Raw genomic sequence first — 15,063 nt, forward strand, 5'->3', positions numbered from 1 at the left:
TTCAACGCCTTACAACTTCTCATCCTAGAATTGACCTTCCCTAAGTTTATCTTTTATAAAGGGGTCATGTATATATTTTATCCTTAACTCACAGAGACTTTCTTAAGCTTTTCTTTTCTTTAGGTAACCTTTCTCCTCAATACCAGGAAGAACAGGATAAGTAATTGTGGGCAAAAAAATTGGAAAACTTGGGAGAACATGTAGGGTTGTGTGTGTGAGAGAGCGTGTGTACATAAATATTTTTCTCTTCTGGGAAAAATTACATACTTTTTAGATTTAGCTACTTCTTTTAGGTTGTTGGGACTATAATACTGATTTGTAGTTATAAATCTTTGATCTACTCTTATGAAAATTGGTAAATGGTATGGTTTTTATTATTTATTTATTTTCATTTAAAAAAATATTTTATTGATTTTTTACAGAGAGGAAGAGAGAGGGATAGAGAGTTAGAAACATCGATGAGAGAAACATCCATCAGCTGCCTCCTGCACACCCCCTACTGGGGATGTGTCCGCAACCAAGGTACATGCCCTTGACCTGAATAGAACCTGGGACCTTTCAGTCTGCAGGCTGATGCTCTATTCACTGAGCCAAACCAGTTTCGGCAATGGTATGGTTTTTAGATGTGTGTGTTGAAGAAGCAGTAGCAGTAATAAAGTAATGCTATTGTCCTACTGTTCCTTATTGAAGTAGACATTTGCTTGGAAAGCTCTGATACTATTAAAAAACCATCAGTGAGTTTTTGAGCTCTAATATTAAAATCATCAGTGAGTTTTACTTCAACACTAGACACAACTAATATTTGTGTCATACTGTGAGATGAGGTTAATACTTACTTAGATCAGGAATCGCCTCTTACATATTCCCTTTATCTCTTGTAGCACCTAATACAGTCCTGGGCTCATAAGAGGCATTTAATTACTTTAGTGTGATCTCACTCAACTCACAGATTGAGTTTGTTGATCTGTGCGGTGGAAGAAAACTTCATCTGTATTTTTTGTATATACATACATGATGTGCCTGGGAATAGTAACAATAATGCATTTTAAATGATATGTCATTAAAGTTTCCAGATGAGAATATCTTCATGATAAACCTTTACTTGAACTAGCATCTGGAAGCTTTACGCCTTCATTATTATAGATTAATTTGCTTTTCAGGTATTCAACACATTCTCTAAATAAAATAAAGAAACTTCCATTATATTTCACAAGGCAGCAAACTTGGATTTTGTTCTACAGACAGAATAACCTCTTAATTAAGGATTCTCAGCCACTAAAGGCTTCATTTTCAGAAGAATGTATCTCATTTTGACCTTTATTATTAAAAAATTGATATATATTAATATATAACTATAGTAGTATCAGGGATAATGATTCAACATATGTATATATTGTGAAATGATCACAGTAATATGTCTGTTAACATCCACCACCTCACATAGTTACAGAATTTTTCTTGTGATGAGAACTTTTAAGATCTACTTTCTTGGTAATTTTTAATACAATATAGTATTATTAACTGGAGTCAACATGTTCTGTATTATATCTCCATCTGTTATTTATTTTATAACTGGAAAATTGTACCTTTTGACCCCCTTCACCCTTTTCTTCCACACCCTTCCTCTGGCAACCGCCAATCTGTTCTCTGTATCTATGAATTTATTACTTATTTTTTTTAGATTCTACATGTAAGTGAAATCTTAATGGTATTTGTTGTTCTCTGTCTGACTTATTTACTTAGCATAATGCTTTCATGGTCCACCCATATTGCTGAAAATGACAGGATTTCCTTCATTTTTATGGCTGAATAATATTCTATTATGTACACCACTAGAAGCCCAGTGCACAGCATTTGTTGAGTATAGCAATAGCTCATTCATTGTTATTATTGTGAAATATTCTATTTTATAAATATATCAACTTATTTTAAAACATTTCCATAATGTTGAAAGTCATGGTATTAATATTTTTTCCTCTTACTCTGTGGAAATCTAATTCACAGTAAGGTATTTTAGGAAAACTTAACCTTGTTGAAGTAGAAAAATCTAAAAGATGTTTGCCTTCTCTCAGCTGGTCATGTCTTTCAATTCTCAACCTGGCCTCAGTGAAATACTTGAAATTTCTCTTCAGTTTCTTATGTTGTCTGATAAGCGCACCTTTGTACCTGTTCGTTCTCTCTCTTGAGAAGTCCCTTTCCTGCCTCCTTTACCTAAGTGAACTCCCAGAGCTCGCTCTCCATGATACCTGCTAGCGTTAGCCGTTCCCTTTTGTGTACCTTCACTGGACCTATACACAACACACACCTCTGCTGAATCATATATCATACATAAGTGTGTTTGTCCTCCAGTGTTAGCCTTTTGAAACTATCCACTGGCGTATCATAGGTTTTCATTCAACACTGAAAGAATGAATGATAGGTGTATTTTTTGAAAGACAATAATTTTTTAAAGAATAAGAGCCATTTATAGTATTTGACTTCAGTATACATGTTTAAAGGGTTTTTTAAGTGATACTTCTCATTAATTTTTCAGTAAAACTAGCGTGTAATTTTGCAGCAGGATACATATTGTGGCAGTAGGAGAGAGCGATGCTAACTGGTTCATATAGGTATCAGACACGTGACCTTGGCCTCTTTAGCATTGTCCTCTAATCAGCTGATTTAATTTTAGTGGAATCCCTCGAGAAATACTTTGAGATGCTCTGGTTCTGTATGCAGAATTTAGAAATCAAAAATGTTGTGTATAGATCCTGACTGTACTAGGGTTTGTGGATTAAAATCAGCAGATGAGACAGTGTAGGCATTAGGACATTATGACTGGGTCAGTGTAGGCATTATGACAATGATAATTTTGTTCATCTCAAATATTATAAAATTAAATTCCAAAATATGTTATCTGAAGTTTTGTCATTTCACTTCAGCTTGTAATTTCTCAAGCCAGTTTTAATTTAAAAAGATCTGACTAGAATCATTTCCATTTGTTCAGACTGCTAGGACTAGAATAATTAATAAGTATTGAGTGCCTTAGGATTTAATGTTGTTAGTAATATTTAAAAAGTAAGATTTTGACCTTGATGTCAATCAACTTGTGTTTATTGATTATGTAGAAAACACAGATGCAAAATGATTTATAAATAATTTTTCCCAATCCCAACAGTCTGTAAATGGTAGGCCAAGTAGAAAAAGCACTGAGTTAGGAGACAGAGCAGATCTGAGTTAGAATCTCAGCTTTTAAAATATAAAATGAGTTATATAACCTTGGTCACATTGACATCTCTGGAACTCTAGTTTCTTTGTAAAGTGAGGTAAGAATATACACAGCTTGCAGTTTTTGGTTTTATTTTTGAGAAGTAACAACCCAGTGGCACTTAATAAATGCACACAATACATGCTTGAATGAAAGGAGTGGATAAATAGAGCTTTATTTGCAGCAGTCCATTTAGTCCCGACCATTGTTGATAGATTTCAAAATGACACCAACAGAAGTCAAGCTCAGTAAGTGATGTGATGGGCAATCTTGGAAACTGTGCTTCAGCCTTCCCATTGCAGAGTGAGGTCTTCTCTCCGTTTTTAAGAGTGTTAGGCAGGGTTTTCAGCAGAGTGCTCATCATAGCCTGTGAAGCTGTCTGGCTAGTGTTGTACACAGGAAAGATTTCACGCAAGAAATGCCTTGTTAGGAGTCCACAGGGGTGAGATAAAAGAACGTATCTCAGAGATGGGCTAATCGGACTGAGTTCCTTCCTCCCTTCCTTCCCCCTAGAATGTTCCATCCGTTTATTACAACTGCTGCATCCTTTGCTGTTTTCCACAGCAGTTGTGAAACTTATTCTGGATGCCTGAGGGTTAACTAGTAGGACATTTTGCCTTTGCTAAATGTTTCAAATTGTTTAAGTTCTGTTTGGGGTAAATGACTTTATTATTATTATTATACTAAGTCATTTTCCTTTCATGTCTATGTTTTTCACTGGGGAGTTGGTGCCCTGAGTTGAGTCTTTGCCCTGCAAACCAAAAATACAGTTTTCCCAGGTGTGTCTTATTTTAATCCACTCCCTTTCACATTACAAGGCTCTGACCTCCTTGGAGCCTTTCCTACTTGGTTACAATTAACGCTTTGTCCTTTAGAATCATATAGGACATAGCCACTGGATTGATTCAGCGTTCAGCTATCACATATGGTTCTGCGAAAAAATTCCTTCTCTAGAATGGGAAGTGGACAGCCGAGCTGGATAATCAGGTTCTGGTTCATATTCAGTCATCATTCAGGGAGAGTGAGTAGCAATGCCAAATTAGATTTAGGACTAAGCAAAGAGAAAATAGGGCTAACTCCAAAATTGAATACTAGTCAAAAATTGGATGGTATATGAGGTGAGTATAGCTGGATTTACTAGAAGTAGATACCTTTTAAGGAATTGTCTGTGGTTCAAGAAATTGTGCATATTTTAGAGTATATCTCTGCTTATGAAAGGATAATTTTCTAGATGTTCATGTTCTCCCTTTGAGGGTTATTAATTTCTGTTAATATTCACAGAAATTTCACTCCTAATGATGTCAGTTTATTTATTTAATCCCTTTAGCCCAGGGACTTAAACTACTTTATATTAATTTGTCAGTACTTCTTATACTGAGTGGAAGCTGCTTTTTAGATGAGGTATGTGAGAAGTTGCTTTAATTACATAGCGGGTCAGTCCCTGGAATGGAAAATCAGTCCCAGGATTTGTGGTTCTAGGCTTAGAGTGTTTGGTCACTGAAGTATGCTGTCTTTATACCTCAGTTCCCTTTTGCCGCCTCCTTCTTTTCCTCTGGTGGGAGAAATAATATCAAGCAAATAACAAGCGAATCTGGTCTTTTAAGGGTTAGAATCTGTTGCGCCTTTAGGCATGGAGTTCCCAGTCCTTAGCTTGGGATGGAAGGAAGCAGCAGAAGATTGATGCTTAGCACAGGAACTGTTTTTGACTGGTGCATACTTTTATTTTTGTTCTCTTTTTTTCTTTCTTCTTGGGAGGAGAGGTGGGTGTGAGAATTTCGTGTGTGCCAGACCTCTATGGGGGGTAATCCAGCTGTTTTTGACACTCAGCAAATATTGCCACTTGCTTTTGGGTTGGGGGCCAGAGAGGAGGAGGTGAAGCAGCCACTTTGGGGTGGGATTGAGAGGAGGATGGAACGTAAGAAGGAGCACATTTCTCTTTTTCTTAGTCATAGGACTCTGAATCCCAGGTAGCTAAATTTAGCTCAGGTTCCTGTTGAAAGCATCATTTTTGGGGGCGGGTGGTAATGGGGAAACGGAAAACCTTTTTGTGTATCCTGTTCTATGAAGCCAATAGGGAAGCAGGAGGAGGTGAGGTTGCCATGGAGATGGTAGCTGTGTGCAAGGGGAGAGCAGCAGGGTTTAGAATTCCAGGAAGGAAGAGAGAGTGATGTCATCAGATTCCATGGACCAGCCCAGGAACCCCTGTGAGGTTGGTGGGGAGTTGGGTGTGCGTGGGGGGTGGTGGAGTGGGAGTTTGTGCAGGGGAATTTGTGGCTTCAGTAAGGTGTGGAGAGTCCAGTTCAAGCAGAGAGGTTGGTTGTGTGGAATTGTGCTGATCTGCATTAATGCCTGCTTTTTTTAAAATCTGTAAATCATTCTGAATTTGCAGAATGCTTTCTTTGTTGAAAAAGGATGCATTCATTTAACAAAAGAGCTAATCTAGATATAGAATATAATACCTTCTTATAGTTATTCTCCCTGTAGTATTTGTGTGTGTCTTTATCCGGTGTGAGGGTGTTTTTGCATACATTTTGGATATATAGTTGCCTTTGTGTGATGCCTTTTATGGTGCTGCATGCAGTTAAATGCTTCATTAACACCTGATTATAATTTTTATTTTTCTATGGGTGGATGTATATAAATGAAATAGACTTTTATTAGAAAAACCTGAAAGAAAATCAAAGCATTTCCTTTTGCGGCAGAAAGGAAAGCTGCATGCTTCAAGATTGTCATTCTGAACATATGCATGTGTGTTTATACTGATAGTGAAGGCAAATATGGTTCTTTTAGAATGACTAAGAGGTTGAATTTTTTTTTAAACTTACATAATAGTTCTGTGCCCCAAAATGAGTGCTGTCCTTCAAAATAGACACTTTGACTCTGGTGATGCAGCCATTGCACAAAGCATAAGACTTCTCACTGGAACCAGCTTCAGTGATGAGGAAAACATTTTTAGTACCCACTGAATTGTATGTGAGTGTGTGTTTGTGTGTGTGTGTGTGTATTTATTTCAGAGAGGAAGGGAGTAGGAGAGCGAGCTAGAAACATCAATGGTGAGAAAGAATCATTGATGACTGCTTTCTGTACACCCCATATAGGGGACTGAACCCACGACCTGGGCATAAGCCCTGACTGGGAATCAAACCATGACCTCCAAGGTCCATAGGTTGGTGTTCAACCACTGAGCCCCACCAGTTGTGCATCACTGAGTGTTCTATTTAAAAACTAGAGGCCTAATGCGCGGAATTCATGCAAGGGGCTTGGCCCTCGCAGCTCCTGTTTTGTCTGTAAGGTTGTTTGGCTTTCTGGTCTAATTAGCATATTATGCTTTTATTATTATAGATACCTAACTTGATCAGACACTAGGTTTCTTTGAATTGGGTTTCTGATTTTGGGTTGTCAAAAATCAAATCTGTGCTCAAATGATGAGCTTTTTATCCCAGTTAAAGGTATCTAAAGTCATAGATAGGTTTAGATTTTGAAGGCATTTTTATTTTCAGATCAAGCACTCATAGATAGTTTAATTTAGCAGTGGCAATGTTTGGAATGATGACAGCATCTGAGAAATAAGAACAGAGCCTTCCCAGGGCGACATCTTCTGAGGTGACCCATTTGGATATGTTTGTTCAAGAGTGTCTGTTAAAATCAGTGACGTTACCATTGGATAAGCTGGGAAGCAGCTTTATGTGGTGTGCTTGGGAGCACAGACACCTTGAATTAGATTGGCTCAACTCAGGACCCCTGTTCTGTTACTTGCCGACTGACCTTGGACAAGTAACTGGCCTTTGGTGTGTTGGCTTCCTCATCTGTAAAATAGGAATGATGGTGCTGTAAGTACCAGCTGTATAGTGTGGTGGGAGGGGATGTAGGTTAATGTGGGAAGCACTTAGACATTTGGTATGCTCTTAGTCAGTGCTTGCTTTGGTTATTCTCATTAATAATTACACATTTCCTTGAATTACAAAATTATGAGATAGAAGGTCCCAGACACCACTAAATGTCTTAGAGGGAGGGGCTCAGGAATCTATAGTTTTTAAATGATTCTGATGATCAACCAGGTTTGGGAAACACTGAGTATAATCTGTGTTGAGTATGGCCCAAGTACTGGAAGCTTCCTCATCTCCTGTGCAGAATCTTAGGTGCTGCCCCAAACTCACTGCATTTTAAACAAGATACCCTAGAGTGACTTGTATGCATGTTAAAATGTAAGAGACTGCTTTTCTTCTGGCAGTGGAGTAACTGGGCAGTAACTACAGGTTAAAGATGAATTCTCTCTCAGTTGTTCCCATGGTGGGTGGGAAACAGTCTGGCCAACCCAGTGTGTAGATGAGCATATCCTCACTTGCCTTCCCTGTTGCTTGGCCTAGGGGAAATGCTTCTCTGGACTAAGTCACTGTGTACCTTAGAATTGAAAGAGCAGAGCTAAAACTGTGTCTCTGGCTTGACCACTTACTAGCTGTGTGACCTTGATTCAGTCATTTCACCTCTCTGAGTCTGTCTTCTTACCTGACAATGGAAGTATTACCTAGACCAGTGGTCAGCAAACTGCGGCTCGTGAGCCCCTTGTGTTTTTAGCAAAGGCCAGTTTAGGACTACTTTAATAAGTTAATAACAATGTAGTTAAAAACAATATAGTTTAAGTTTAAAAAATTTGGCTCTCAAAAGAAATTTCAATTGTTGTACTGTTGATATTTGGCTCTGTTGAGTTTGCCGATTACTGACCTAGTCCATGAAATAATGTGTTTCTAGCACATTGTAATCTCTGTATATGTACATCCTCCCTTCCCTTTCATCCTTCCTTCAACCGTTAAATGAGAATCTGTATAGTAGTACTCTCCACTCTGAAAGGGCCACCATCTTGCCTCTTTTCCTTCTCCCAGCTATCTTGAGCATCTAGTTGGTCTACATAGAACCGTTTACTAGTATATAGTTTTCTTAGCTATATTTTTCTACCAAGTGCCTTTTACTTAATGGAGACTACTATTCTGGAAGAAGAATATAGGAGTTGAATAGTTGAGCTGGCATAGGAATCAAGGTATGATGAGATCTGATGGAGGTGGCTGTGATTTGAATTCATAATTGTTGACCATATGTTTAAGACAATTAAGCTTGTGTTTTTAAAAAATGGATATTAGGGGGGAAAAAAAAACATTAATTCAGATAGTTTTATTTGAAGTCTTTTAGACTAGTTCCAAGCAAGGATTAGCATAGCATTTTCAGGAAATCATTGAATTATTAAGTAATTAGCATTACTTTTTTTTTTTTTTTCTGACCAGGCAATTAATACAGTAAAAACAAGTTCAAAGACTTGCTGTGGAGACATCAGAAATAGATGGCAGAGAGTTTAGGTGAGAGGATTGCAGTTATAGCCAGTAGGGAATTGTAGGGTTAGTTATTTTATTCAGATCTAAATGCAGATAATTATCAATGATAATTCAAAGTGAATTTTGTATTCTTGGATAGCTAAGTTATAGTTGGGAGAACCCCAGACTTGCAGTTACACCTGGTTTCCATGTGTTATTTGCTGCCTAAGAGACCGTGGACATGTCACTTAACATCAGCAAGTCTGACTCTGAGTTTCTCTTATCAGTCAAAAAGGAATAACAATATTATCTATTTAGCAGGATTGTTATGAATCAGAGGATGTGTTTGACACCCAGTTCTGCTCCTCACTGGCTCTACAACTATCGATATGAGAAAGGCATTTAGAACCTTGTGCTCCTTTGACTTTCTTATCTGTAATGTCTGTCTGTGTGTGAGTGTGGGGAAGGAGAGGAGAATGCAGGCAAAGGAGCTGGATTAGAATTAGATGATGTTTGTGATCCCCTCAAAATCTGTGATCCTATAATTGTTGGATCTGCCTATGGTTTATATGTGGTGAAGTGTTTTGTGTGAATAAGGAACATTAAGGAACAGGTATTGTAAAAGTCACTTTGTAAGTATTTATCTCACTCAATCCTTGTAACAACCCAAGGAGGTAAGTGGTGCTCTTATTTAGAAGGTGAAGAATTTGATGCTCAGAGATGAAGTAACATTCCATGATTATGGAGCTAGTAAACGTCAAGGACATATCTCAGTTCAGTGTGTTACCAATGACAATACTTTCCCCTTCGTACCTCACTATGCATGAATTCAAGATATGTCAAAATTAAGAATTTTTGTGGGCTTAGTATGCCATAGACTAATTGTTTTTTAGGCTCATAATACACTAACTAGAGATCTGATGCGGCTCGCCTCGGCCCTTGCAGCCCTGTCTTCTTCTGGAAGGTCGTTTGGCTGTTCAGTCTAATTAGCATATTGCGCTTTTATTATTATAGATGAGGAAATGTAATATAGATGTTATTTTGAGGACCTGTGATATAAATAGTATCATTGAGAGAATATACAAAGATGCATAGATGTAGTTTGAGAACTTATGACCTCTTTGGAAATAGAAAGTGTAGGCATATACATAATATATTTAGAATTAGTCTGTAGTGGAATAAACTCAAGCACTCAGTAAGTGCTATAGTAGTTTTAAGAAGGGAGTAATTGCTAGGGGCTAGAGGAGTGTTTTGCAAGCTTTTATGACCTATGAGAAGAGATCCACTTTATTTGACAATCTAGTATATAGTTAAATATTTATTTGTATATGTGTGACTAAAACACGTTTCATGAAATCATTCTCTTACTAAATGCAATATATTTGATTATTTATTTAAAATAATTCTGTTGTAGTCCAGTACAATACAGTACAGTGATTCTTAAAGGGGACCCCTCAAAGTACTCAAGACCCTTTTAGGGGTTCTTTAAGGTCAAAACCATTTTTATAATAACACTAAAATATTATTTGCCTTTTCCAGTGTGTTGGCTTTTGCACTGATGTTGCATAAGCAGTGATGGGTAAAACTGCTAAAACCCTTGCATGAATCAAGACAGTGGCACCAAATCGTACTAATAGTCATTATATTGTTCACCACCACATACTTGCAGTAAAAAAAAGAAAAAAAGATCCAGTTTCACTTAAGAATGTTGTTGAAGCAGTAAAAATGACTAGTATTATAAAATCTTTACTCTGATTACTTATCTTTTTACTATTCTGTGTGACAAAATGGGAATATATATCTGTTGCAGTCACTGATGATTTTATTTCAAGCTACAAGTACCAATTCACATGACATAAGGAAAATTCAGTTTTCTTCAGTTACATCATAGGGTATATTGCATTGCTTAAAATTTTTTTTTTTATTGAGAAGAAACTTACGTAACATAAAATCAAACTCTTTAAAGTGAACAATTGGATGGTATTTAGTATACTAGTATTTACAGTGTTGTGCAGCCACCACCCCTAATTCCAAACATTATATCACCCCAAAAAGAACCACTTATACACTTTAAGTACTCATTCTCCCTTCCCCCTTTCCTCAAGCCCCTGACCACCCTCAGTTCTCTTTCTGTCTCTGTGAATTTACCTGTCCTGAATATATATAAAGGGAATCGTTCAATATGTAATCTTTTGTATCTGGCTTCTTTCACTCAGCATAATGTTTTCAAGATTTATCTGTTTTAGCATATAACAGTATATTGTTACTTTTTTGTTTTTGTTTTTGTTATAGCTGAATAATACTTCTTTGTATGTATATGCTATAGCTTATCAGTTATTTGTTGATAGATATTTGTGTTGTTTCCATCTTTTAGCTGTTGTGCATAATGCTGCTATGAACATGTGTTTTACATGTTCATAGCAGTGCTATGTATGTGAGTACCTGTTTTTAATTTTCTTGAGAATATACTTAAGAGTGGAATTACTGTGCCATATGGTAGCTTTATATTTAACTTTGAGGAGCTGCTGAGCGTGTCTGTAGCAGCTGCATCATTTTATATTCCTACCAGCAATGTACAAGGGCTTGTCAATTTATTTTTAATGAGGAACACAATAAGATGGGGAAAGTAAAGGGAAAATAATGTGTGGCCTTTGAGTTTATTAGAGCTTTGTAGCTCAGCTTTTGCCTGATGGAGTTATTAAATATTTATCATCACTTCAGCACTAAGAATGAAATTTAGCTCAGGGAAATGTACCTAATCTATTTTAAGTGGTGAACAGACTAAAGTGAAGATCAGAAATGAAAGAAGGGAAATTTAAATAGACTGTCAAATTCCTTGGGGGCAAAGGCCCTATTCGTCTTTGTGTCCCCCTCATTTAATAAAATGCTTGGCATGTCATAGGTTGTGTTGAGGCTCCTCAAGACTCCCCTAGGTCCAGTGATTCAGTAGGATTTATGGAATTCAGCATGTAGTCATACTCATGGCTGTGTTTTGTCATAGTGAACGGATATAAAGTAAAATCAGAAGGAGAAAATGTTTGGGGTGAGGTCAGAAGAAATTGAGATCAAGCTTCCAAGAGTGCTCTCCTAGTGGAGTCACATAGGATGTGCTTACTCCCTTCAGCAGTGAGTTGTGACACCAGGGAAGCCATTAAAGACAGTGCTGAGATTTTTCTTTGTTGGGGTGGGTGGGAAGGGTTGTTCACAAAGCCACCCTCTACCTTAGCACTCACCAAAACTCCAGACTCCCAGAAGGAAAGCAGGTGTTTGGCACAAACCATATTGTTTTGCACAATTTAGCCACAGTGAGCCACCCTTTCTTCTGGGAATAGAACTATCCCGAAATCTAAGTTTCCATATACTTGCCAAGGCCAACCTTGCCAACTGCCCTTTCTAAGGATAGCAGTCAGGCCTGCTGTGTTCATTCTTTCCCTGTACATAGAGGTTTATTTCTTAAAATAACAGCCATAGCAGAGAATCAGCAGGGACTTGTGTCAGACAGACTTGGATTTGTATTACTGTAGACAAATTGCATAGTTTTCTGAGCCTCAGTTTTCTTGCTAAACAGAGATATGTCACAGAGTTTTAGTGAGGATGGAAAGTGATAATGTATAGAAAACACTAAGTATAATATACGTCCTGTATATTGTTAAGTGGCTGTTAAAGTTTTGTTTCAGTTCACCTGTATCCGTCTGGGTTCAGTCAGGAGAGAGAATACAGAGAATACAAGTAATTTGGATCCAGAATGTAATATAAACAACTAGAGGCCTGGTGCACAAAGTTTGTGCACGGGGCGGGGTGTACATCCCTCAGCCCAGCCTGCACCCTCTCCAGTCTGGGACCCCTCGATGGATGTCTGTATGCCTGTTTATGCCCGATCCCATTGGACTGCTGGCTCCCAACCGCTCGCCTGCCTGCCTGCCTGATCACCCCCTAACTATCCCCTTGCCAGCCTGATTGATAACTAACTGCTCCCCTGCTGGCCCAGTTGCTCTAACTTCTCTCCCCTGCTGGCCTGGTCACGCCTAACTGCCCTCCCCTGCCAGCCTGGTTGCCCTTAACTGTCCTCCCCTGCAGGCCTGATCGCCCCCAACTGCCCTCCCCTGCTGGCCTGATCACCCACAACTACCTTCTCTTGCAGGCTTGGTCCCTTCCAACTGCCCTCCCCTGCAGGCCTGGGTCACCCCAATAGTCCTCCCCTGCAGGCCTGGTCAACCCCAACTGCCCTCCCCTGCTGGCCTGATTGCCCACAACTGCCCTGCCCTGCCGGCCATTTTGTGTTGGCCATCTTTGACCACATGGGGGTGGTCATCTTGTGTGGTGGGGTGACAGTCAATTTGCATATTACTCTTTGATTAGATAGGATTTTACACAATTTTGGCATCATTCTCCTCTGAGAACATCAGTCTCTATGCGATATCCATTTTCCATCTGCTGGTATCAAGGTTCTCTCTTGTGAGTTTTCTGTTGATTATTCAGGAAGTTTTTCTGTATTTTTGTTGTAATACCAGTTTGCTCCTGAGAGCATGTCCGTGAAACATCCACTTACTCTGCCGCCATTTTTAAAATTACTAATTTTTATCTAGTGAGGCCAGATGACCATTTGGCACATAATCCCAAAGAACTGACTTTAGAATAAGCTAAGAAAAATTGAAGTTCAGTTATTTGGAAATGAGTTACTTTTGAGAATGAGACTATGTTTAAAAATGGAGTTTAGGAGTTTAAAAAGACTACCTTTTTAAACTCCTAAACTCCATTAGAAAGATTTGATTTCTCAAGTAATTTGCAACTGATAGACATAGGGTTAGGGAAGGAATTCTTAATGGAGCTTCTTTTGTATGTTAAACTCTTGCCAGATAAATTTCACCCAGGTGAGTTCTCATTTAATCCTCACAACTTTATGAGGTAGAGATTGTCTATTACACAGTTGAGAAAATTGAGATTCAGAGAGATTAATTTAACCAGACTCATATAGTTAGAAAGTGACACAGCTAGTATTTGGCTCCCAAAGTTCATGCTTTCTCTATTGTATCATGAAAGGAGCTGGCTGTATCTGCAATTAGCAGAGTCTGAGGCATGAAGAGCTTACATGATTTGAGAGTCAAGAGATCTAAGTTCTATTTTCTTTTTTTTATGTCTGCTTAGTTGACTGACTATGAACAGGGCACTTCTCTAAGTCTGTTTCCTCACCTATAAAGAAAGGGGATTTGATTGGTTATCTCTTAGAAATCTGTGACTATTTCTGAAAAGGACAATTTTAGTGTGTTCCAAAGGTGGGTTTTGAAGACCCAACAAATTATTGTGTCAGATGTAAAAAATATTTATACTAGGGCAGTGGTTGGCAAGCTCCTTACTCACTAGAGCCACATATCAACAGTACAATGACTGAAATTTCTTTTGAGAGCCAAATTTTTAAAACTTAAACTTCTTCTAATGCCACTTCTTCAAAGTAGACTTGCCCAGGCCATGGTATTTTGTAGAAGAGCCACATTGAAGGGCCAAAGAGCCTCATGTGACTCGCGAGCCGCAGTTTGCCGACCACAGTACTAGGGCATTTGTAACTTAAAAAGAGAGACAGATGTTTGTGATGGAGTGGTGAGTGTCACAAAGAACTATCATCAGTTGTCTTGATAGGGAGGTGGAGTAAATTATTTTATTGGAGCATGAAAGCTCAATTTACCAGTTGCCAAGTAGACCTTCTAATGGGACTATGTTGTTATTTACCACCAGATTCATACCCCTTATAAGCTTTTATCTTATCTGTGGGTATCTCCAACCCTATATGGTTTGGAAGCAGAGTGATACCTGGTCTTTTACTAATCTGTCTGCCTAGGCCAAAGGTACTTGTTGCTGGGATTCATTTTGCATGAATAGCATATGGAATTTAGGCATATCTTCAGTTCATGTGGTGTTCCCTCCCATGTCCCAATTCAAAAATAGGTTTACTACTTGAAAACCATAACTTTGGCTGCAAAATAAGGTAGTGAAACCTGGAAAATGTGATTTGCCCTGGAAAACGTGATTTGCTTTTCTCTCCGCCAGTATGGTCTAATTTCATCTTTCCTTCAGTTGTTAAATGTGTGTAAGGTAATGTGAAATTCACTTTCAACCAGGATTAAGTCAATGGAAAATCTGGGCTTGTAACACTGCCCAAATGTTGTTTATAAATGTTGTTTCTTTCTTTCCTTTGATTCCTTTTGCTTTTCTCTCCCTAAGGGGCATGGTGGCAAGACTTTATTTTGTTTCATTTCTCAGTATTTTCCTTCACCTTCCATTTTGTGATGTAGGTTTGAGTTTATTAGACATAAGAGACAGCGGTGGTTCTTAAACTTTTTTTTTTTTTGCTTGGTATAACTTCACTGTGCATGTTCAGTTTTCTGTATCCTCCTCCTAGTGATAGAAGCCAGAAAGAAGAAAAACTCTTGTAACAGAAGCAGGCTTTTTCTTTTTGTTAATCTTCATCTGTGGATTTTACCCCCCATTGATTTTTAGGGTGAAAGGGAGGGAGAGAGA

The 15,063-nt window shown here is 38.2% G+C and overlaps 1 protein-coding gene across 21 annotated transcripts in view; it reads left to right on the forward strand.

Annotated features, from left to right (window-relative positions):
- Positions 1 to 15,063, forward strand: part of RBFOX2 (RNA binding fox-1 homolog 2) — a 246,819-nt gene that overhangs the window by 53,265 nt on the left and 178,491 nt on the right. The window contains exon 1 of one of the 21 annotated variants that reach the window (XM_036458830.2): positions 5,415 to 5,456. The exons of the other annotated variants lie outside the window; for them this stretch is intronic. Coding sequence (XP_036314723.1) covers positions 5,415 to 5,456 — 42 coding nt within the window. Of the gene's footprint in view, positions 1 to 5,414; positions 5,457 to 15,063 lie in introns of those variants that run through there. 21 annotated transcript variants of the gene reach the window in all.

Source organism: Pipistrellus kuhlii, unplaced genomic scaffold, assembly GCF_014108245.1.
Source record: "Pipistrellus kuhlii isolate mPipKuh1 unplaced genomic scaffold, mPipKuh1.p scaffold_m20_p_3, whole genome shotgun sequence".
NCBI lineage: Eukaryota > Metazoa > Chordata > Mammalia > Chiroptera > Vespertilionidae > Pipistrellus > Pipistrellus kuhlii.